This window comes from Drosophila navojoa, chromosome X (genome assembly GCF_054131105.1).
Source record: "Drosophila navojoa isolate 15081-1374.11 chromosome X, UAZ_NAV_1.0, whole genome shotgun sequence".
Lineage (NCBI taxonomy): Eukaryota > Metazoa > Arthropoda > Insecta > Diptera > Drosophilidae > Drosophila > Drosophila navojoa.
Window position 1 is genome coordinate 30988744 of NC_142895.1, and position 25760 is coordinate 31014503.

Here is a 25760-nt window from a genome sequence, read left to right on the forward strand (position 1 = left end):
CTAAATCGGGGAGTCCTGTTTTGGCCAGCATGTTTTTTATTGGGGTAGTGCGGAAGGCGCCTAATGAGAGTCTTATGGAGGAATGGTAGGGAGTGGAAAGTTTTGCGAGATTTGTCTTGCTTGTTTTGCCGTAGATTGAGAGACCGTAGTCAATCTTGGCGAGTGTTGTTGATTTAGTTATATTAATGAGAGATGAGGTATTGCTTTTTAACTTATTGCTACTTAAACATTTAATTATATTTAGTCTATTATTTAATGAGTTTGTTAGAGATTTGACATGCTCGTTCCAATTGTATTTACCGTCGAATATTAAACCTAGAATTTTAAGGTGTTGTGTATTTGGTATGTACATTGTTTAATGTAATATTTATGTTAGTACAATTATGTTTTCTACATATATGAAGGTGTATGGATTTTTCCGCTGATATTTTTGTTCCTGTGATATTGCACCAGTGGTGGATTTTAGAAAATAAATTATTTATTTGGGTGTTATATCCGGGGTTTGGTTTGAAGAAGAGGCAAAGATCGTCTGCGTACATAGTGTGTTTGAAGAATGAATTTTGGTTTATCAAGTGATTTAATTTATTAAAAGCGATGAGAAAAAGCGTGACTGAAACCTTGTGGTATGCCGTTTTTTAGGCTCATTTCACTAGACAAGGTGTTATTAGCTTTGACTCGTATTCTACGGTTGTTTAGGTAGCTTCGAATGTAATTGACGATTTTTGGACCAAATTTCCAATCATAAAGTTGCTGAGCTCCCACCCTGTCAAATGCTTTTTCCATATCGATTGAGAGAAACGATATGTGGTTTTTAGTGCCTAAACTGTTACAGATAAAGTTATCTAATATAAGTAAGGGGTCCGTGGTCGACCTGTTTTGCTTGTATGCATATTGGTTGGGAGACAGGAGGTTCTCTTGGCTAAGCACCCACATAATTCTTTTTGATATGATTTTTTCTAGGATTTTGGAAATACAAGGGAGCAGTGATATTGGGCGATAACTGTTAATTAAGTGCTTTGGTTTATTTGGTTTGTTTTTTGGTATTATTGTTGCAATTTTCCATTGTTGGGGAATATTGCTGGTGTGAAGTATTACATTATAGAGGTCTAAGAGTTTGTTTATTGCAGATGGAGGGAGTTTTTTTATTATTTGATAAGTGATATTGTCCTGCCCGGGGGTGGATCCTTTAAGGGTGCCTAGGCAAGATTGCAATTCTAAGAGAGTTATGGGTTGCTCGATGATTTTAGCTCTATTTCTTGGAGTGTATGTGATGGGTGTTTGGGCTATGTGCAGTTGTTTGTTATTTATGAAGGTGTGTGAGAAATTCGAATCATTCGAATAATTTGACCAGGTTTTGCAAAATGCTTCGGCTATTTTTTTCGGATCGCATGTGTTTCCTGTTTCTATTTGTATTGAATGAATGTGTGTGATTTTATGAATCCCAGAGAGCCTGTGAACTTTGTCCCAGAGTATTTTAGTTGTTGTGCTAGGGTTTATATCTTCTGTGAATTTAGCAAAGCTTATTCTTTGGGCTATTTTTGCTGTATATTTAAACTTTGCGTTTGCTTTTTTGTAGGCTAGCATGTTTTCTGTACTAAGGTGTTTTCTTAAAATATTTAAACATTTTATTTTTTCTTTTTTTAATATTTCAAGTTCTGGGTTCCACCAGTATATGTGAATATTTCTCTTTCTGTTGGGGTTGGATGTGGGTATTGCTTTGTTAGCAGATGCCTTGATTGCTTTGAGAAATTTAGCGGCTGATTGATTGGTATTGTGTGTTATGGTTCGTCTTTGTGTTAGTACGTCTATATTTACTTGGAATAATTCCCAGTTCGCAGAATGGAGTTTATATCTATGTGTTTTATAATATGTTTTTGAGTTTGCTGTGGGAAATATTTGTATTCGTATTGGATAGTGGTCGCTTCCATATAGATCTTCATATGTAGCCCAGGTGGCGTTAAGGTTAAGTGGTGGTGAACAAAAGGCTAGGTCAACGTGTGTGAAAGTATTATGGGTTGTGTAGTGTGTAGGGTCTCCTTTGTTAAGAACTATTAGATTACTGTTTTGAATGAAATTTGCTATGATTTTTCCTCTTGGATTGTTTGAGGGTGAACCCCAGAGAGAATGCCACGCGGTAAAGTCTCCTAGGAGTAAAACTGGCCTATTAAAACTGTCTATCAGGTTGTGAAGGTCTTGCTCTGTAAACATGTCCGTAGGAGAAAGATAAATGTTAATAATAACAAACGGTGATTTAGCTTGTATTTCGGCACATATTGCTAGGAAGTTGGACTGATGATCTACTATTCTATGTTGTACATTATTTGAAATTAGGAGAGCTACTCCTCTGTTGGCTTTAGGAGCTGACAAATTAATATCATTCTTTTGGTAAAGCGAAAATTGGTTTGGTATTGGAATTTTTTGGCTGGGATCGGTTATATGGGTTTCTTGTAAAGCATGTGGGCTATGGTTTTTTATTAGTAGAGAGAGATTATGGTATTTGTGTTTATATCCATTTATGTTCCATTGTATTATTTTTAGAGTCATTATGTATGTGAATGGGTTGTGTTAATCGGTTTTGTTTTGATTTTTGGGCTAGTTTTATAATCTCTCTCTTGCTCGCTCTCCCTCTCGTTTAGCGAAATTGCGCTTTAATGCAGTAAATCATTATAGGCTTTCGCAGAGAACAAGAGAGAGAGCGAGCTTTGAGAGATTTTATTATAACTCAACGTCCTCTATGATACTGTCCGTATCAGAGATCGTTGAGTGATTTTGGTTGTTTGTCTTGTATTTATTTATTAAGTAATTGATGTCTATGTCTGTTTCTTAGTCGCTTGAGGTAATCTTGTCTTTGTGATTTGAGCGTTTCGTTGTGTTGAGTGTTTGTTTATTTGGTTTGTGTATGCTATGCTCCGGCGTTTCTTTTGTATATTTTGTGTTTGTGAAGTCAACGGGTCTTTCGGGTGTGCTTTTAGTTTGTATTTTGTCTTTAGAGTTATTTTCTTTATTGGAGGTGGATGGTAAGATTTTTGTCTCGTCTCTTTTTTGCGGTGTTAATTTAGCGGCTATTTCTGAGAAAGTTTTTTTTCGTAATTGTCGGTGTCTGTGTGCGTTGTTTGTAATACTTCGTTTTGGCTTCGTACATGGTGCATTTATCTGTGGTTTTTATTTTTATTATTTCTTGTGCCTCTTTAAATTTTGGGCAGTCTTTGCTGCTAGCTGCATGCTCTCCATTACAGTTCACGCAGCAAGTGCGAGTACACTGAGCTGGTTTGTGAAGTGGTAGACCACATGGGTCGCAAACTGCTGTAGCTTTGCAATACTTTGCTGTGTGACCTATAATTTGGCAATTTTTGCATCGCATTGGGTTAGGTATGTATTGCTTGACTTTTACAACGTGCCATGAGATTTGCATTTTTGGGGGAAGATTGTACAAATTGAAGGTGAGTTGCACTACGCCAGACGGGATGGATTTGCCATCAATGAGTTTGGTGTATTTGTATACATCTACAACTCCTTGAGACTTAAGTTCTTTAAGTATTTCATCATTTGTGACGTTGTTAAGGAATGGGACATATACTGTGCCTTTGCAGTAATTTAGATTTTTGTGATATTCACAAGATATTTGGCAGATACCATGGAGCTCCTTAGAAGCAATGAATTTCTCAGCTACTGTTGCGTTTTCCACAAATAGTAGAAGATTACCGTCACGCATTTCGTTGATTTTTAATATATTTTTGCTGATAAGTTTAATTGCACGCTCTACGGCGAAACAGGAGTATGTGGAGATTGGGTTTTTAGTGTCGGTGGCTGACATAATAATGAATTTGGGATTAGGCAAATTGGGAGTTGGGAGTTCGGGGAAGGCTTCTGAGGGTGGTGTAGGCTTTTTTCTTTTGGTTTTGGGGCTATCGCTTAGCATTGCAAAGCGATTCGCCCCTTGACTATAATGCCCTGTGGGCATAGCGGTGTGTTCGACTTACTATTTGCTTTTATGCTTCTATGTGTATTGGAAGGTGAAGAGTAAGTGTATAAGAAAGAGAACAGGCGCTTGAAAAAATTGATAAGCTGTGGACTGACGTTTACTTTACGATAACACAACCGTTCGGTACAAGGTCTAGTCGACGACTGACTTTTGCGTAGGTGGCGGCTCTTTGAAGAACTTCCGCGGCTTTTGGGTGTCATCATTTGTTGCATTAGTATAGCTGAGTGCATCTGTTGAGGAAGTTGTCAATCGTTTCATTGTTGCCGAAGCCAAAGCCTCCAAATGGTAGATATCCTTCGTTTGATCCTGATGCTTTAGAACCGATATTGATTCGCTTGTAGTGGTTATGGTTGTTTCCCTTAAAAAGTTGCTGCTACATTCAATTGAATCCCTTTCCGATGTAATTGTACTTGCAGTTTTAGTGTCCACAGTTGGTAGCGCTGCTGTGGTCATCACTGGAGGGTTTGAGTCGGTATTGTCGTTGTTCTCTTCAGCTGCACATCCAGCCGCTGTTGCAGTCTCCGCAGAAGTTTGCTCTTCCGTCGTGCGGCCAACTATGGAAATATCATCCATTGGTCGAACTTCCAATTGGATATCTGTTGATGTATCTTCACCGATACTCAACGTCGATGTCGAAGTTGTGGCAGAAATTCCATTCTTGTCCTCATCTTCTATGCCCTCCGAATCCAATGTCGGAGTTGGTGGAGTTCCTTATTGATCTCTTGTCTTCACCCAGCTTTGTTTTTGTTGTTACTACTTGAAGTTTATTTTCTTGTTCTGTAGATTCAGTTAGATTTCTTCCCATGTGGGGGCTTGCCGGCGGGTTGAAATCCCACTTTTTGAACACAATTGCATCCAAAGCTGCCTGAAATGCTAGCATCTCATCAGCGGTGACAATTTCGGATACTGCCTTCATCATCATTCTTCAGCAGTTCCTTGTCCACTGGCAAATAACGTTTGTAGCGTCTGCATAAACAGTCCCACGCTAACTTGTAGTTACCCACTCCCATTGCGTAATTGCTTATCATTTGTACATCTTCTCCTTTGACATAAATTTGCAGGTATCGCAGTTTCATCTTGTCGCTGATATCCTTTCTGCTGTGTAGTATGTCTCATATAATAATAATATATATTCAACACATACACTATATACACATATACAAGAAGCGATCAAGTAAACATAAATGTACTCCAAATATTATCGGCCACATAAGTGGACCGCTCATATGCAAGACGCATGGGAATAGCCGCGTCAGCAATTGATCGTTTGGCAAGCCAACGGCTGCCGCTTGTATATATTTACATATATGTCCACTGCTGCCTTTCGCAGCATCGGCTCATATAGCCGTGTCAGCATTTGACCGCTTGACAACCCAACGGCTCATATAGACAACTAATGTATATGCCCTTTGCATATACATATGTACAGAGCGGCAGAGATATATAATAATAAATCTATGTACTTTTAGCTTAAGACATTTTTTGATACTTATGATTCGATCATTGAATAAAGAACTTGCAAAGAAGCAACATCAAATACTTCTTACTAAATGTTAATATCTACATGGCGACCGTGACATGGTCTGCCCGCCAGTATCTACATCAGTGTTGTGCTAATAATTTAAAGCATTGATAGCATACAAGACTCGTCACAATCAAAATGAAAGAAAGTGAAAATGAAAGTCAACAGCGACAGCAGCAACAAATACAACAAAAATGAGCAAGAGCACCAGTGGCCACACAACAGCAACTGCGATTTATATTGATAAATAAAAGAAAAAGAGAACAAGAATTGGAAAATCTGAGTGAGTAGAGGTCAATGAGTGAGGATCAAAGAAAGAAAGCCGGAAGAAGCGGCTTGAGAGTACGCCTGCAGAAAATAAAGGCAGAAATTTTAAAACTATTGTTCGCCACCAACCCACCTCTACGTTGGCAGGCAACAATAGCTTTACAAAATGAGCTTGATAAAATTCAACAAGCACAAGAACATTTAAAGACCAAAAACTCAACCTCTACCACTATTTACAAACAGATTCCAATTATTAATCAAACTTCTGAAACCAGGAATGCCACACTGCCCAAAGTCACCATAGACAAACCGAAGAAGACGTGCCCAAATGACTGCGAGGGACCTCTAGGAAGCCCACATTGCAATTACACGTGCAAACACTGCACGACAACCTGTGCGGCCAGCACCGGTACCGCCTGAGCCCATAGGCCCCGGACATCAGCAGCAGAAACAACAGCGTGAAAGGCAGGCCGCCTTTTACGCCATCGAGGGAACATCAGCGAACCAACCGGTGACGACCAGCTGATGTTAGTTTAACTAAAAACTCAGAACAAAATTTTTTTTTGTACTGTGATGCATAAACATAATTAATGTTAAGAAAACAATTGTAAAGCGGAAGCGATAATTGCATTGCCCGCTAGCGTATGGCCCGTGAAGCCATACACCTAATAAGCAGGAAGATCACTGCGATGATCGAGTAGGGAAGATAGGATTGATATATATATATATATAAAAAAAATAATAATAATTTTTTGTATGATCAAATGAAAATGAAAGGATAGTTTTTCAAATCTTTGCATTTTCAAGTATAAAAAAAAAAAAATAAAAAGAGAAATTTTAATTCCTTTATAAAACCAATTTCATGAAATTACCAAAAAATTAAATTTCCAAAATGGGTTGGTTCGGAAGCGACGATACCCAAGCTAAGGATAATACGACGAATGTCGTAAATAACGTTAAAATCGTCGATCATGCAGATGATTTAAACGCTATTTGGATATTGCTATTAATCATGACAATAGTAACTGTATGTCAATTTCTATTAACAGTTTACGTCAAACACAACAAACTAATTAAACGTAGATACTTGAACAGGGCAGACAACATTTAAAATGAATGACAAAATAGATCTAATTTTAAGAGAGAACCCAAATATCATAATAAACTCCCTAAATATTTTGCATAAGCACAAAGAATTTATCAAACTTCATGAATTCGAAAACGAATACATTAACACATACCACTGTATCACAAGCCCACTACTCGGTTTATCTAAAATAGAAAAGGGCATAGTATTAAGTACATTGCCTTACGTAATGGTTAAAACCAAAGAGGAGAAACATCCAATACTTGGTTCAACAACCATATTATTAGTGCGATTGCATCGCTAAACGAAAATCATTTCCATTAAAGAATGGAATGGAACGAAATTGCAAAATTCCAATTTGAAAAATCATACAAGTGCATCAACAAAGATGCAGTTATAAAAACTAAGACATTAATAAAAACATAGATATTATCATAAGAAAGTATAAAATATAGTAACAACAGTAAATAGATAGATAGAGAAACGATTTACAAATGAACACAAAAGCAAATGTTTAAGAGTTTTAAAATCTTTAAACACAAGACTTATATCTGTCGCTAATAGACGACACATTTAAATAAATGTGCCAAAAAGTCTAAACCAATTAGCGGAATTCAATCCCTTTCAATTAAAAGATTTAGACGAATCAATAGAGTCGAGCGACACAGAATCTGATAGTGATATTGAAACACTAGAAGAAACAAGAAAGAAAGCTCTAGTCGAGACTGCTCGACTACGAGATCCCCTGAACCCTACAATCAACTGATATTTCAATAATAATTAGCAAACACACACGCACACACACACACACACACACGCATACAAACAAACACACGCAAACACACGCACACACACACACACACATATACAGGCGATTGAGCTTGGGTTGTGCTGCAGTGGCAATATAATGAAAACTTATTTGTTGAATAATTTAATTTCTAGACGTACGATCGTAATGAAACTTTCAGAACGTAATCATAATGTTAAAATGTATGTGTATACCGAAGCACAAGTCTCTAGTATTTGATATACGGTTTTTACAAAGATGAGGGTGAGGGGGTGGATTTAAGGGTGGGGGGTAAATTTTAACAAAAACCGAAATTGTATAAAATTCATCTTAATATACATTTTAAATTTGGAGACTCTAGCTTGAAAGATGTAGGAGATATAATTATTTAAGTGATCATCGATAAGGTTTTTTATCGATAAAAAAATATCGGAATGAGTTATCGTTTTTTAGTGATAAACTCGATCTGCGCGTGATATATACGGACATTTTAAAAAAAAGTTGAAGTCTCTAGCTCTTCTATCTTCTGAAATCGACGCGTTCATACATACGGACGGACGGACGGACGGACGGACGGACGGACAGACAGACGGACAGGGCCAAATCGACTCAGCTTGTCGCCCTGATCAAGAATATATATACTTTGTGGGGTCTGCCACGCCTCCTTCTGCCTGTTACATACTTTTAACAAAACCATTATACCCTGATTTCCCATTTTCAATGGGTTCAGGGCATAAAAAGCGAATCATTTAATATACCACAAACGATCATGGCAAATCAGGTCGCATTAGATAGGGAATATGTGAAGCAGGTTTCCTCTTCAGCTTTGAGGCTCGTTGAAAGAACTAAAGGCGATCAAGAGGATATAGCGGTTGAGGTTATTAAATCAAAAATAACCGGAACAATCCTATACAAAATACAAAATGAAACCACTATTCCGGAAATATTCAAAAATTAACTGACAATGTAAAAGGGGAATCAACCGATGTTTGAAAAGCCAAATTGTTAAACATAAAACAAAAAGGCAAAACAGCATCCCAGTATACGGCTGAAATTGATAACTTGCGGAAGCAGTTAGAATCAGCTTATATTGACAATGGTCTAGACCCGGGCAATGCAGAAAAATTCTCAACGAAAGAACCTATTACTGCAAAGACTAAGAACTGCGAGCATGAGAAACTGAGAATAATCTAGAAGCAGGAAACTTCGTTACTTTCAACGATGTGATGGGTAAATATATCCATTGCAGCACTGAAATGACTGGAAACGCCAGCACAGTATTATTCCAGCAAAGCCGCAATAATAGAGGAGGTGGTTACCGATACCAAAGAGGTAAAAACAGTAGCCGCGGTAACTACAACTCCAACAATAATAACAACAATAACAATTACAGAAATAATGGTAGAGGCCGAGGTTACAATCGAGGAAGATATAATTCCAACCGAGGCAACAACCAAAACTACCATAATAATAATAATAATAATTATGGCAATAGCCATGTCCGAGTTACCCAAAGTAATTCGGGAAACGGACAGAACCCTTCAGATACTCAGAGCAATTAAACAAAAAAATATATACACTCAATCTCAGTTTTAGCATCTTTATAAAAATTAACAACGAAGATACAGGAAAAGTTTATACACTACTAATAGACACAGGTGCAGATATATCAATTTTAAAAGAAAATATAGATATCTTTGGTAATGTAAATAACAACATTTCAACACAAATAATAGGCATTGGTGAAGGTTCAGTTTTTTCAAAAGGTTTAGCATTCGTAGAATTATCTACAGGCAAAAATGTAATATCACATAATTTCCATTTAGTCGATAAAGACTTCCCAATTCCAAGCAATGGCATTATCGGTATAGATTTCATTAAAAAATATAATTGCCAATTAGATTTCACACAATCAAGTGATTCTCTAATACTAAGGCCAAATAATCTAAATTATCCAATACATATATCAATCATACACACATGTGATAATAATGCCACAATACTTCCAGCTCGTGCTGAAGTAGTCCGTCAAATTAATATAACTAAAGAACAAAATGTTCTTATTCCAAACCAGGAAATCGAAGAAGGAATTTTTATTGGAAACACTATTTCCAATAAAAATAATACATTTGTCCGAATATTAAATACAATTAATTCAATTAGAGTAATAAACCTTAACAAGATAAAAGTAGAAACGCTAAGTGACTACGAGATAGTCCAAGAAATTAGCGAAGAGAGACAAAATAAAGTCATGAAAAAACTAATTAAGAACTTTCCGCCTCTGTTCAAACAAACTTTAACAAACCTCTGCACAAAATATACAGATATATTCGGACTAGAAACCGAATCGATATCTACAAATAATTTTTATAAACAAGAACTAAGATTAAAAGATAAAGAACCAGTGTATATAAAAAATTATAGAATACCACACGCGCATAAGGAAGAAGTAGACAGGCAAGTCAATAAACTCATTCTTGATAAAATAGTAGAGCCTTCAGTTTCCGAATACAACAGTCCGATATTACTGGTACCCAAAAAAGGTTTACCAGGCTCAGATAAAAAACGATGGCGATTAGTAATAGACTATCGTCAAATTAATAAAAAGCTATTATCTGACAAATTTCCATTTCCAAGAATTGATGATATTCTTGACCAACTAGGGAGAGCTAAATATTTTTCATGCCTAGACTTAATGTCTGGATTTCATCAAATAGAATTAGAAGAACACTCTAGAAATTTAACGTCATTTTCAACTAGCAATGGTTCATATCGTTTTACACGATTACCCTACGGTTTAAAAATAGCGCCAAATTTTTTTCAAAGAATGATGACTATAGCATTTTCTTTATTAAATCCTTCACAAGCTTTCTTGTATATGGATGACTTAATTGTCATCGGTTGTTCTGAAAAACACATGATTAAAAACTTAACAGATGTTTTTGACCTGTGCAGAAAACACAATCTAAAACTACATCCAGAAAAATGTTCTTTCTTCATGCTTGAAGTGACATTTCTAGGTTATAAGTGTACTGATAATGGTATTTTACCAGATGACAAAAAATATGATGTCATCGAAAAATACCCAGTCCCCACGGACGCTGATAGCGCTAGACGATTTATTGCATTCTGCAACTATTATAGACGTTTCATTAAATACTTCGCCGAGCATTCACGGCACATAACTAGATTATGTAAAAAGAATATCAATTTCCAATGGTCCGAGGAATGCCAAAATGCATTCGAATATTTAAAGAAAGCCTTAATTAATTAAGCCCACCTTGTTGAAATACCCTGATTTCAATAAAAAATTTTGCATAATTACAGATGCAAGTAAATACGTATGTGGAGCTGTACTAACACAAAATTATGGAGATAAACAACTCCCAGTTGCATACGCTTCACGTTCATTCACCAAAGGTGAAAGCAACAAATCAACTACAGAACAGGAACTAGCAGCAATCCTCTGGGCGATTACATATTTTAGACCATATATTTACGGCAAACACTTTCCTGTAAAAACACATCACAGACCATTAACATATTTGTTCTCAATGACAAACCCCAGCTCAAAACTTACAAGAATGCGATTAGAACTAGAAGAATATGACTTCACTGTAGAGTATCTGAAGGGAGAAGACAATTTCGTAGCTGATGCACTCTCACGCATCACTATTGAAGATTTAAAAAACATTACTAAAAGTATATGTAAAGTCACTACAAGATATCAAATTAAACAGAAAAAATCCCGCGCGGGGAATGTTCAAGATTTGCCTATGCAAACACTTGACAACGCTTCTAAGCCCAACGTATATGAAGTCATTTGCAATGACGAAATACGGAAAGTAGTGACCTTGCACATAACGAATAATACATGTTTTTTAAAGCATGGAAAGAAAGTTATAGCAAGAATTGATGTTGACGATCTGTTCACCAATGGAACCCTTGACTTAGGTCAATTCTTCCAAAGGCTTGAAAAGCAAGCCGGTATACTTAGAATCAGCCAACTCAAAGTGGCACCGAGCGAAAAGATCTTTGAAATAACTTCAATAGAATCTTTCAAAAGAATGGACAATAAGATATTAAAACAAGTAAGAAAGCTCTAGTCGAGACTGCTCGACTACGAGATCCCCTGAACCCTACAACCAACTGATATTTCAATAATAATTAGCACACGCACACACACACACACACACGAATACAAACAAACAAACGCACACACATACACATACAAAAAAACACACGCATACACACACTCACATACACAGGCGATTGCGCTTGAGTTGCGCTGCAGTGTGGCAATATTATGAGAACTTATTCGTTGAATAATTTAATTTCTAGACGTACGATCGAACTGAAACTTTCAAACTTTTCAAAGTAATCATAATGTTGAAATGTATGTGTATACCGAAGCACAAGTCTCTAGTATTTGATATACGACTTTTACAAAGATGATGGTGAGGGGGTGGATTAAGGGGTGGGGGTAGATTTTAACAAAAACCGAAATTGTCTAAAATACATCTTAATATACATTTTAAATTTGGAGAATCTAGCTTGAAAGATGTAGGAGATATAATTTTTAGAGTGATCTTCGATAAGGTTTTTTATCGATAAAAAAGTATCGGAATGAGTTATCGTTTTTTAGTGATAAACTCGATATCCGCGTGATATATACGGACATTTTAAAAAAAAGTTGAAGTCTCTAGCTCTTATATCTTCTGAAATCGACGCGTTCAAACATACGGACAGACGGACGGACGGACGGACGGACGGACAGACAGACGGACAGGGCTAAATCGACTCAGCTCGTCGCCCTGATCAAGAATATATATACTTTGTGGGGTCTGCCACGCCTCCTTCTGCGTGTTACATACATTTTAACAAAACCATTATACCCTGATTTCCTATTTTCAATGGGTTCAGGGTATAACAAGAAAGAAAGCTCTAGTCGAGACTGCTCGACTACGAGATCCCCTGAACCCTACAAGCAACTGATATTTCAATAATAATTAGAAAACACACACGCACACACACACACTCGCATATACAAGCGATTGCGCTTGGGTTGCGCTGCAGTGTTGGCAATATAATTATAACTTATTTGTTGAATAATTTAATTTCTAGACGTACGATCAGAATGAAACTTTTAGAACGTAATCATGATGTTAAAATGTATGTGTATACCGAAGCACAAGTCTCTAGTATTTGATATACGACTTTTACAAAGATGAGGGTGAGGGGGTGAATTTAGGGGTGGGGGGTAAATTTTAACAAAAACCGAAATTGTATAAAATACATCTTTATATACATTTTAAATTTGGAGACTCTAGCTTGAAAGATGTAGGAGATATAATTTTTTAAGTGATCTTCGATAAGGGTTTTTATCGATAAAAAAGTATCGGAATGAGTTATCGTTTTTTAGTGATAAACTCGATATGCGCGTGATATATACGGACATTTAAAAAAAAAGTCTAAGTCTCTAGCTCTTATATCTTCTGAGATCGACGCGTTCATACATACGGACGGACGGACGGACAGACAGACGGACAGGGCTAAATCGACTCAGCTTGTCGCCCTGATCAAGAATATATATACTTTGTGGGGTCTGCCACGCCTCCTTCTGCCTGCTACATACTTTTAACAAAACCATTATACCCTGATTTCCCATTTTCAATGGGCTCAGGGTATAAAAAACACTAAGAGTAGCGCTACTCAAGCCGGTGACCCTAATAAATAATAAGAGAGATCAAGAAGCGATACTGTTTACATACCACGATGATCCAATTCAAGGAGGTCATACAGGCATTACAAAAACTTTGGCCAAAGTAAAAAGACATTATTATTGGAAAAATATGATACGTCATATCAAAGAGTACATTAAGAAATGTCCAAAATGCCTAAAATCAAAAATAACAACAGAGGTAAAGACTCCAATGACAATAAGTTAAACCCCGATACATGCTTTTGACAGAGTGATAGTAGACACTATAGGTCCACTACCACACTCGGAAAATGCTAATGAATACGCAGTTACGTTAATATGTGATTTAACAAAATACTTTGTATCCATTCCAATTCCGAATAAAAGTGCAACAACTGTTGCCAAAGCTATATTTGAAAATTTTATTCTGAAGTACGGTCCAATGAAGACGTTCATTACGGACATGGGAACAGAATATAAAAACTCCATTATAAATGACTTGTGCAAATATTTGAAAATAGACAACATAACATCTACTGCACATCACCACCAGACTTTAGGGACAATAGAACGAAGTCATCGAACATTCAACGAATACGTTCGTTCATACATATTTGCAGACAAAACTGATTGGGATGTTTGGATACAATATTTTACATATTGTTTCAACACTACACCATCAGCGACGCATGAGTATTGTCCATACGAACTAGTTTTTGGTAGGCAACCGAGTCCCTTCGTAAACTTTAATAAAAATAATTTAGTTAACCCATTATATAATTTAGAAGACTATGAACGAATACACTTGACTAAGATGGTGTTTAGTTTCGTATTGATCTTTATTATTCTGAGCCTGGGTTTATATACCCAGACTCATGTATAATTTCAACCCTTAAATCTAATGTATCTATTGCTGAGTGTGTAAAGCTCAGCATTGGGCTATTACATATTCTTATCTTATCGCTGAGTGTGTAAGACTCCGAGTTGGTCTGTTAGCTATTCTTATCCTATCGCTGAGTTTGTAAGGCTCAGCGCTCGTCTCCTTCGTAATCTGACTCTGGGGTTGCAAGGGTTGATCTTCATTTGTCTATTTATGCAGTCCGTACATGTGGCCCTTATCTCTTCACAGCGCGCTACCTGCTAGTCGCTGAGTGCGTCGGAGGCATGTATACGATCATCGTATATTCATATGTTCATGCCTGAACATTCTGCGGGGGGCCAAGTGTGTGAATTGTTGCCTGTGGAAATCTTAATAATATACAGGACAAATACATATATGATGATTGTTAATATTCTTGACGAAATGATCACCAATCCAATCCTTATGTTCGTGCCTGAACATTCTGCGGGGCCCAGAAAGTGTGACATCCAGATAAACCGAGTGTGCCACCAGTACCTTGGACTTTTGCTTAGGTGGCGGCTCCCATGCCAAGTGAAGTCGAGCCTCTTTGAAAAACTTCCGCGGCTTTTGGGTGTCATCATTTGTTACATTAGTATATCTGAGTGCATCTGTTGAGGAAGTTGTCAATCGTTTCATTGTTGCCGAAGCCAAAGCCTCCAAATGGTAGATATCCTTCGTTTGATCCTGATGCCTTAGAACAGATATTGATTCGCTTGTAGTAATTATGGTTGTTTCCTTTAAAATGTTGCTGCTACTTCCATTTGAATCCCTTTCCGATGCAATTGTACTTGCAGTTTTAGTCTCCATAGTTGGTAGCGCTGCTGTGGTCATCACTGGAGAGTTTGAGTCGGTATTGTCGCTGTTCTCTTCAGCTGCACATCCAGCCGCTGTTACAGTCTCCGCAGAAGTTTGCTCTTCCGTCGTGCTGCCAACTGTGGAAATATCATCCATTGGTCGAACTTCCAATTGGATATCTGTTGTTGTATCTTCAGCGATACTCAACGTCGATGTCGAAGTTGTGGCAGAAATTCCATTCTTGTCCTCATCTTCTATGCCCTCCGAATCCAATGTCGGAGTTGGTGGAGCCCAGATCTTCTTTATTGATCTCTTGTCTTCACCCTGCTTTGTTTTTGTTGTTACTACTTGAAGTTTATTTTCTTGTTCTGTAGATTCAGTTATATATCCTCCCATGTGGGGGCTTGCCGGCGGGTTGAAATCCCACTTTTTGAACACAATTGCATCCAAAGCTGCCTGAGATGCTAGCATCTCATCAGCGGTGACCTCGTCACTGTTATCGGAGGAGCTCACGCAATTTCGGATACTGCCTTCATCATCATTCTTCAGCAGTTCCTTGTCCACTGACAAATAACGTTTGTAGCGTCTGCATAAACAGTCCCACGCTAACTTGTAGTTACCTACTCCCATTGCGAAATTGCTTATCATTTGTACATCTTCTCCTTTGACATACATTTGCAAGTATAGCAGTTTCGTTTTGTCGCTGACATCCTTTCTGTTGTGGATTATTTTGGTGAACTGCTCGAAGAACGTCGGCCACGCCTTAGGACTTCCATTAAAGTAAGGAAGTGTTGGTCTCTGCCGCTTTGGAGTGTCTTCTTTTATGTTTTGCAGTGCACTTATTTTTCTTTCCAGCCTTTTAGACACTGTGTACATTTGACTTCCAGTGCGTCTATGCCATCGATTTCATGGGCACGCTTATCATATTTAACCTCCAAATCGGTAAGCGTTGACTGGACTTTATTCCAGAGGAACTCTAGCGTTTCTTTGCTGTCTAGAGCATCCTCCTGGTTGCTGAGCTCAATGTTGGCCTGCACTTCTTCAATGTGCAGCCATACTCTTTGAACTCTTTTGTCCAAAAGGTTAAGCAACTTCACCATTGGGCTCGACCAACCGAATAAAAACATCTCATGCTTTGATGTTTCCGGTCTCGTTTCCCAGCTATAAAGTTGGTCTGTGTCTATGGCGTGATCGGTAACTTTGGTCCTGATTTCTGCCATTATGCCATCAAATATTTCTCGTTAAATATTAATGGTTGACGACACAGTTGTTTGTTTATTGTAGATCCATTGGCTTTTCCCGTTGGAGGTTTTTTTTGATTCGATCACTAGGTTGATCTTGCTGTGCCTCGACTCACAGCTTAAGTTGGTAAGCCAATGCACAAATCTACTATTATTTAGCACTTCACTTTGTACTAAACACAAACACTTTTCCTTGTGGACTGCATCGAAGTATTAAAATACTTCATCCGGCTCGAAGGACCATGAACGAATACACTTGACTATGATGGTGTTTAGTTTCGTATTGATCTTTATTATTCTGAGCCTGGGTTTATATACCCAGACTCATGTATAATTTCAACCCTTAAATCTAATGTATCTATTGCTGAGTGTGTAAAGCTCAGCATTGGGCTATTACATATTCTTATCTTATCGCTGAGTGTGTAAGACTCCGAGTTGGTCTATTAGCTATTCTTATCCTATCGCTGAGTTTGTAAGGCTCAGCGCTCGTCTCCTTCGTAATCTGACTCTGTGGGGTTGCAAGGGTTGATCTTCATTTGTCTATTTATGCAGTCCGTACATGTGGCCCTTATCTCTTCACAGCGCGCTACCTGCTAGTCGCTGAGTGCGTCGGAGGCATGTATACGATCATCGTATATTCATATGTTCATGCCTGAACAACTATGCTAAGGAAATAAAATTTAGATTAGAAGTTGCATATAAAAGAACAAGAGTTATGTTAGAAAAAGCCAAGGCTCTTAGGAAATTAGAATATGATAGAAATGTTAAGAATTTGGATTTAAATGTAGGAGATAAAGTACTAATAAGAAACAAAACAAGGCATAAATTAGACCCAGCATATATAGGACCATATACAATAGATAAAATAGATGATAAAGAAAATGTTTTCATTAAGGATAGTAAGAATAAGAAACAGAAAGTACATAAGGATAGGCTAAAAAGATACAATAATTAAAAGGTTTCATGAAATCGGTCTAATCAACCAAATAAAAAAAAAAAAAAATTTTACATTTCAAAATACCATAAATTTAAATAAAAACAAGTAAGAAGACTCTAGTCGAGACTGCTCGACTAGGAGATACCCTGAACCCTCCAAGCTGATATTCTTATCATTCTGCACTTCTTTTATGCACGCACACATACATACACATGCATCCACCCTCACGCGCCCGCGCTCTGCGAACTGCGCAGTAAGCAGCGACTGCGCTTGGGCTGCGCTGCAGTGTGGGCAATAGTATGAGAATTTATTTGATGAATAACTTTTTTTGTAGACATGCAATCTTAATGAAATTTTCAGAGCGTAATCATATGGTCAAAATGTGTGTACATTCTAAAGCACAAGTCTCTAGTACTTGAAATACGTTTTTTGCAAATTGGGGGCGAAGGGGGCGTGGTATCCAAAATCTGTTGATTACAAAATATTTGTATTCATCATATATATATACACAGTAAATCTGAAGTCTCTATGTCTAATAGTGCTTCAATGAGGCTCAAAAAACAAAATCAATTTTTCGATTATTCTCGATAAAAAAGTTATCGGATGAGTTATCGAAAAAATAAAGCAAACTCGTACTGCGTATGGTATACACGAGTATGCACAAAAAATTTCAGCTCTCTAGCTCTTATATCTTCTGAGATCTCGGCGTTCATACGGACGGACGGACGGACAGACGGACGGACGGACGGACAGACGGACAGGGCTATATCGACTCAGCTCGTCGTGCTGATCAAGAATATATATACTTTATGGGGTCTGCGATGATTCCTTCTGCCTGTTACATACTTTTACACAAAAACATTATACCCTGATTTCCCATTTTCAATGGGTTCAGGGTATAATAAAATACTTTTCATTTTTATTTTTATATGAATAAATTGATTTTTCTTTTCTTTTTTTTTTTTTGAACTAACTATTTTCATAAAGCCACAAACAAATTACATATTCAATTACTTTTAGGTTAAGATTAACAAAAATATATATTTTTACCTAGTATATATATGTATATTATACTTAAATAACTCCATATATTACGTTATTTTTTAAAAAAAGGGGAGGTGTAGTATGTCTCATATAATAATAATATATGTATATTCAACACATACACTATATACACATATACAAGAAGCGATCAAGTAAACATAAATGTACTCCAAATATTATCGGCCACATAAGTGGACCGCTCATATGCAAGACGCATGGGAATAGCCGCGTCAGCAATTGATCGTTTGGCAAGCCAACGGCTGCCGCTTGTATATATTTACATATATGTCCACTGCTGCCTTCCGCAGCATCGGCTCATATAGCCGTGTCAGCATTTGACCGCTTGACAACCCAACGGCTCATATAGACAACTAATGTATATGCCCTTTGCATATATGTACATACATAAATACATACTGCGCTCTCTCGCTCTGCTGCCTTCAGCGGCAGAGATATATAATAAGAAATCTATGTACTTTTAGCTTAAGACATTTTTTGATACTTATGATTCGATCATTGAATAAAGAACTTGCAAAGAAGCAACATCAAATACTTCTTACTACATGTTAATATCTACAGTTGTGGATTATTTTGGCGAACTTCTCGAAGAACGTTGGCCACGTCGGTCGGTCGTTTCGGTCGCCTTGGAGTGTCTTCTTTTACGATTTGCAGATCCTCTAATTTTCTGTTAAGCTTGTTTAACAGTTCGTCGAGGCTGTATTCCAGTTCTTCTATTTCATCACTGCAAGAGGAATGTTCTCCATATCTCGCCTCTAAATCTGCTAGCGCTGACTGGACCTTTTTCCATCGGAGAGATAACCTGTTTTTATAGAAAAAAATTTCTTCGCTGTTTTTGCTCTCCAGGATAGCAGTCCCTTCTGCCATTTCTTTCCTTACTTTTACAGCTTTTTTATCCACAAGTTTTACAAACTCTTCCATTGGCCTCGACCAACCGAATAAAAGCATCTCTTGCCTTGATGTTTCCGGTCTCGTTACCCAGTTATGAAGTTGGCCTGTGTCTATGGCGTGATCGGCAACTTTGGTCCTGACTTCTGCCATTATGCCATCAATTATTCCTCTTTAAATATTGATGGTTGACGACACAGTTGTGTTTATTGTAGATCCATTGGCTTTTCCCGTTGGAGGTTTTTTTGTTTTGATCACCAGGTTCTTGCTGTGCCTCGACTCATAGCTTGGGTTGGTAAGCCAATGCACAAATCTACAATTATTTAGCACTTCACTTTGTACTAGACACAAACACTTTTCCTTGTGGACTGCATTGAAGTATTAAAAATACTTCCTCCGGCTCGAAGGACCATGAATGAATACACATGAATATTGATCTTTATTATTCTGAGCCTGGATTTATATACCCAGACTCATGTATAATTTCAACCCTTAAATCTAATGTAACTATTGCTGAGTGTGTAAGGCTCAGCATTGGGCTATTACATATTCTTATCTTATCGCTGAGTGTGTAAGACTCCGCGTTGGTCTATTAGCTATTGTTATCCTATCGCTGAGTTTGTAAGGCTCAGCGCTCGTCTCCTTTGTAATCTGACTCTGGGGTTGCAAGGGTTGGTCTTCATTTGTCTATTTATGCAGTCCGTGCATGTCGCTGAGTGCGTCGGAGGCATTATACGATCATCGTATATTCATATGTTCATGCCTGAACATCCATAGTCGATAGTTAAATATAATATAACATAGGCTAGTAGCCTGTTACAATTCGGCCATCCTGACTCTGAGATAGCCCTCTATCTCTGTTAATTTTGTATAACTATTTACATATTTGATACTTAAATTCTTAAAAATAATATTGCGCTTGCATGTTTGATAAAAATTCTTATAGATATATACATATATATATATTTACATGTTTTGAAAATAAAATTATTAATTAAATGTTGCACACTAGTTTTGACATTAATATTCATAATACATTGTCTCTCTTAAGCTTTTATCCAATGTCTTAAATTGTTTGCACTCCAAACGCCCTGATAAGGATTCCTGGATAATTGGAAGCCGTCAACGTCTTATATCAAATACCTATCGTTCTTCAGTACTTTATCTATTACATATGGTCCTTTGGATTTAGGTATTAATTTTCTTGATATTCCCACCGTGCTGTCGAAATTTTTAACCATTACATAATCTCCTGGCTTGTATACGCTTGCAGCTTTTCTAGCATTATTGAAGTTCTCTTCGTTCCTTGCTTGTGATGCAGATTGATATTGTTGTGCCTGTTCTCTAATATCTTCTAAATTTTGTGAACTGTATGTATCTAATCCTGTTATTTTCTCTAATTGTCCTTCTAAACTATCACTAATTTCCCCTTTTTGTGCTATTCCGAATAACATTACGCTTGGCAATTGCTTGGTGCTACAATGTTGAGTGTTATTCAAAACGTATTCCACTTTTTCAATTACCGTATCCCAATGCTGTCCATTATCGACTTCTATTAGTTTAGCTATCATCGGACCTAAACTTCTGTTTATTCGCTCCACTTGTCCATTCGATTGTGGCGATCCTATTGCAATCCTGACATGCTTTACTTTTGTTTCTTCTAAAAATTGGTCGAATTCCGTTGACGTGAAACAACTTCCTCTATCCGATACAATACATTCTGGCTTACTGTATGTTCTAAAATATTCTCCCAACGCCTTTACCACTTCCTTAGTGCTTGTTGTTTTAGTAGTGAATAATCTGACAAACTTTGTAAACCCATCTACTACTGCAAAAATGTATTTCTTCGATCTGCCGTTATCCACTGGTCCATAATGGTCAATATGAATTATTTGGAAAGGTTTATTTCCCTTTGGAATGCTATGTAGTAACCCTTCTGCTTTGCCCGTTCTAGGCGAGAATGCTATGCATTTCAAACAATTTTCAATATGTTCTAAAATTTTCTTTTTCATATTGGGGAACCAATATGATTTACTTATTGCATTAAGCATCTTGTCCCTTCCAATGTGCCCTAATTCATCGTGATATTTGTACAATACGTGCTCTTCCATCTTTTCTGGCACATAAAATAATAATCTGTCATCGTTTGTCTTTCTAAATATAACACCATTTCTCATTTCAAATAATTTGTGCTCTTGTTTCTCTAACAATTTTCTAATTTCTTGTAACTTTGCATCTTTTGTTTGGCAAATAATTAAATTAGTCTCAAAACTATTTGCTTCTGTTACCATAATGGTATTATTGTATCTACTCAATGCATCTACATGCTGCAATTGACTTCCGGCCCTGTGCACTAATTCGTAATCAAACTCTTGCATTTCCAGTGCCCATCTTGCAATTCTAGGGTTAAGATTTATTTTATTTAATGTTAAAGTAAGAGAATTGCAATCCGTTACTATTTTAAATTTCCTGCCTTGCAAATATATTCTAAATCTCCTAAGTGCATTAATAATGGCTAAGGTTTCCAACTCAAAACTATGATATTTTGCTTCCGTTTCTGTCGTTCGCTTTGAAAAATAAAATACAGGATGCAGCTTTCCGTCTTCTTTTTTTTGTAAAAGCACAGCTCCAAATCCCAACGCACTGGCATCACAATGCAATTCTATGTCATCTTTATGATTATACAACGCTAATACCGGTGCTTCTAACAATTTATCCTTCAAGCATAAAAAACAATTGAGTTCCTTTTCTTCAAATTGAAATTTCCTATCTTTCCGCAATAAGTCATACAACGGTTTTGCCAAAGTTGAAAAGTCTTTTATAAATCTTCTGAAATATGAACACAGCCCGAGAAAACTTTGCACTGCCTGAACTTTATTAGGTGTGGGGAAATTTTTTACCGCTTCTAATCCCTTATTATCTGCTTTAATGCTATCTTCTGATATTACAAATCCCAAATATTTAACCTTGCTCTGCAAAAATTCGCATTTATCCAGCCTTAACTCTAATTTGTTCTCTACTAATCGTTTTAGAACCTCTTCCAGTATCTTGAGATGCTCGGACACATTTTCGCTGGCAATCATATCATCCATATATATGATTACCTTGCTTTCCTTTATTAAATCTGCAAATATATCATTAACGAACCTTTGAAAAATTTGCGGAGCAGTTTTTAATCCCATAGGCATTCTCAAAAACTCAAACTGTCCTAACGGCGTAACAAACGATGTGTATTTTACGGACTCTTTTTCTACAAAAACATGAAAATATCCATTCTTAAGATCGAGCTTAGTGAAAACACACTTTCCTACCAGTCTGTCTAACAAATCATCAATTAACGGCAAAGGATAATTATCTTTGATCATGATCTTGTTGAGTTTTCTAAAATCAACGCACATTCTTAAGTCTCCTGTTTTTTTCTTTACTAATACTATTGGCGAAGCATACTCTGAGCAACTAGGTTGTATGATGCCATCTCTAAGGTATTCGTCTAACATTATCTGTAATTTTTCCCTTTCAGTGTATGATAACCTTCTGGGTGAACAGCTGAACGGTTTTGCTTTCTCAATTCGTATATTCATTTCACATTTGTTCTTAGGTTTCACTGGCTTTTCAGCAGCTACATATGCCACTTTCAGCAATCTAATTAGTTTTTCTCTTACATCATAACTAATGTTTTCACCGATAATATATGTCTCTTTTTCATTGTCTGCTTCAACCATATTAATTTGAAGCATGCTGTTTTCAAAATTATCGTCAAAAATACTTTTGCTATTTATTTCCATTGAATTTTCTAAACATTCTTTTGAACTATCGTTCTCTTTTTTGCCTAATAATTTTTCTTCTAACTCTTTATTATTTGACCATTTAGCTAACAGTTTCTTTTCTAAGTTTTTATTTTCTAACAATTTATCTAACAGTTTCTCTTCTAATTCTTCATTTTCTAACAATTATCTAACAGTTTCTCTTCTAATTCTTCATTTTCTAACAATTTATCTAACAATTTCTCTTTTAATTCTTCATTTTCTAACAATTTATCTAACAATTTCTCTTCTAATTCTTCATTTTCTAACAATTTATCTAACAATTTCTCTTCTAATTCTTCATTTTCTAACAATTTATTCTCTAACGTACTTAATTTTCCTTTTGCCGCATCATCGTTTTTTCTAAGTTTTGCTATAATAGGCTTCGATTCGACCAACGTGCTGGCTGTTCTTCCCACTGAAATCATTCTCAGAGCGTTTGGGTCGACGTACAAATTACAAGCTTCCATGAAATCCCTTCCTAAAATTACTCCCCACCTCATAGATTCATCAGGCACAACTATTAACCAAAAATGTATTTTTTTAAACTTCTTGAAAATATGAACAAATGTTTTTCCAATAACATTCAACTGGCTTTCATTTAGCCCAAAGTAATTTTCTGCGTGTGGTTCAAGTTTTATTCCATATGGAACACACGATTTTTTAATAAACGAAATGGGACTCCCTGAATCTATGAGGCATTCTGCAGTAATTGACGTTTTATCTATGGTCTTAAAATATATATTGATTAATCTTACGAAATTCTTTCCAATATCATCCTTCCTCTTCGTGCATTGTGCCACCATATGGTCCTTAGCGCCGCAGTGGTAGCACGTACCCTTCTCCCTCTTGGGCTTCAGACAATCTCTTGCCCAATGTCCCTTATAGTTGCAGTTGAAGCAACGCGTCTCCTTCATCGCATTATCGATCCCTGGTCCCCCTGCTGTTGTCCCTTTTCCTCCAGTAGATCGTTGCCGTGGAAGACGCACCTCTGCAAAAGCCCTTACCAATTTTCTGGGGTCTTCAAAGCACTGTATCCTGGCCTGCGCGCGTAAAACTGCATTTGGGATTCCTTCAATGAGACCATCCAGTAGCTCGTCTACATCTAAATGGATTTCCTTTGCTAAACGCGTTTTTTCTTCATAATACAGGGTAAACTTCTCGTCGACATTCCATATACGTGCCCCAAACTTGCGACGCATTTCGGCATTGGATATCTTTCTTTCGAAAACTGCTGCCAGTCCATCCAGCAGTGTGCCCAACGGTTGTAGAATCCTCGATGGATCCTCATATATCCACTGCATGGCTTTCCCTTTTAATTTGGCCATGCACAGCAGCTTTTTTTGCATGTCCGTTAGCTGATATAATTGAGATACATTATTCAATTGCGCTATCCAGTTGCTAATAGACTCCTCCCCGGTGAATTCCGCCATAATTTCTTTAGCTAATTTGAACATCATTGACATCAATTCATCATTGTTAGTTTCATTTATTACGCAATTTTCACCGGCGCCCTTTTGGCGCGCGTAAGTAGCGCGTTCCCCGAATTCAGCTTCTGTATCGACGCCATTTGCGCTAATTTCATCACGCTTGCTGTTGCTGTCTCTTTCCAATTGTCGTGTGTGAAAATTTTTTAACTGCTTCTTCGCTGCGTCGATCTGCTCACTTAACTCTCGCAAAACTTCTTCGTTGCTGTCTATTTCCTCTTGTTGCATTTGCAATGTCTGAGATACTCCAGTTTGAGCTGACTCCTCCTCACTCTGTTCCAATTCGGGGGCGTTGCCGCGCAAATTTACGGGCACGCCATTGAGGCGAGCGACAAGTTCAGTCTTGCACCCTTGGGTCGACAAGCCCAATGCAGCTAGCCAATTCTTTAAGATACTTCGTCTATGCTTAGATTCATTTTGTTTAACTTGAAAATTTTTGTACTTTATCCCACTTCTGAGATTGTAGTAGGCCTTTAATCTAATTTCTTTATTTCTTAATCTCATAATTTATTAATCTCCTAATTTCACACGTCTTCTCTTGTTCACAGTCAAACCTAAATTATAATTATCGATCTCCCTGTTCTTCTTCTATTACTCAAAATGGCACGTCACATATCGACAACCTCCCCAGCCACCGATATGGTTAACTATCGATCGATGTGTATCTATCGATGGTTAACCATAGTGCTGTTACCTTAAATATAATCACTAACCAGAGAACACATAGACTAGACAACTAGTGGAAAGCTTTTTGCACGCTTTTTCTGAGACTTTAGCACCCCAGACTGCTTTGAATTCGCTCGGCGAATTATTTTTAGGCTCGAGCAACGAAAATATACGAAAGCACAATCATTTCGCTTCACACGCTCGACCGAGATGGTCAAATGTTGAACAAAAGATCCCTCTATGCTCAATGTTTCCCTTGCTCTCTCTCTCTCGATGCTCTATGCTCTCTCAAATGTGTATATGTGTGTATGCATGTGAGCACAAGCAGCAGCTCTGAGCTGCCAGCTCACGAAAATTGAAATTTCTTCGCAGCAAGAACCCATGCCTTCCCTTCTGTGTGAAGAGTATACCGAACTCTTTAAACCGTTTGCCAAGCTCGTACAAAATATGTATATGTGTCTTCGATATTACTTGTGGGAAGGGTATGAAAGCGTTGGTGCTCATAGTGAAAATGCTTTCGCGACGAGCGTGCACACACACAGTCTCCGTTACTATATGTATTATGAGCATTTGTGTGCCTGTGTGCGTAGCTCTTGCTGCCTGTAGCGATTTCAGAGCCCCGAATTCGCATTTG

The 25760-nt window shown here is 37.2% G+C and overlaps 1 protein-coding gene and 2 long non-coding RNA genes across 3 annotated transcripts in view; 1 reads left to right on the plus strand and 2 right to left on the minus strand.

Annotated features, from left to right (window-relative positions):
* Positions 1–1623: 1623 nt before the first annotated feature.
* LOC149090825 (uncharacterized) overlaps positions 1624–25760 on the minus strand; it is a 45486-nt gene continuing 21349 nt past the window's right edge. The window contains exon 2 of the long non-coding RNA XR_016197472.1: positions 1624–3177. This is a non-coding gene — a long non-coding RNA (uncharacterized LOC149090825). The remainder of the gene's footprint in view (positions 3178–25760) is intronic.
* Positions 5408–6261, plus strand: LOC149090826 (uncharacterized). Its single transcript, XR_016197438.1, has 2 exons — positions 5408–5787; positions 6047–6261. It is a non-coding gene; the product is annotated as an uncharacterized LOC149090826 (long non-coding RNA).
* LOC149090827 (uncharacterized) lies at positions 21766–24994 on the minus strand. The gene has a single exon (XM_089263889.1). It carries the CDS (start codon positions 24962–24964, stop codon positions 23114–23116), a length of 1851 nt encoding a protein of 616 aa, XP_089120015.1. The 5' UTR covers positions 24965–24994; the 3' UTR covers positions 21766–23113.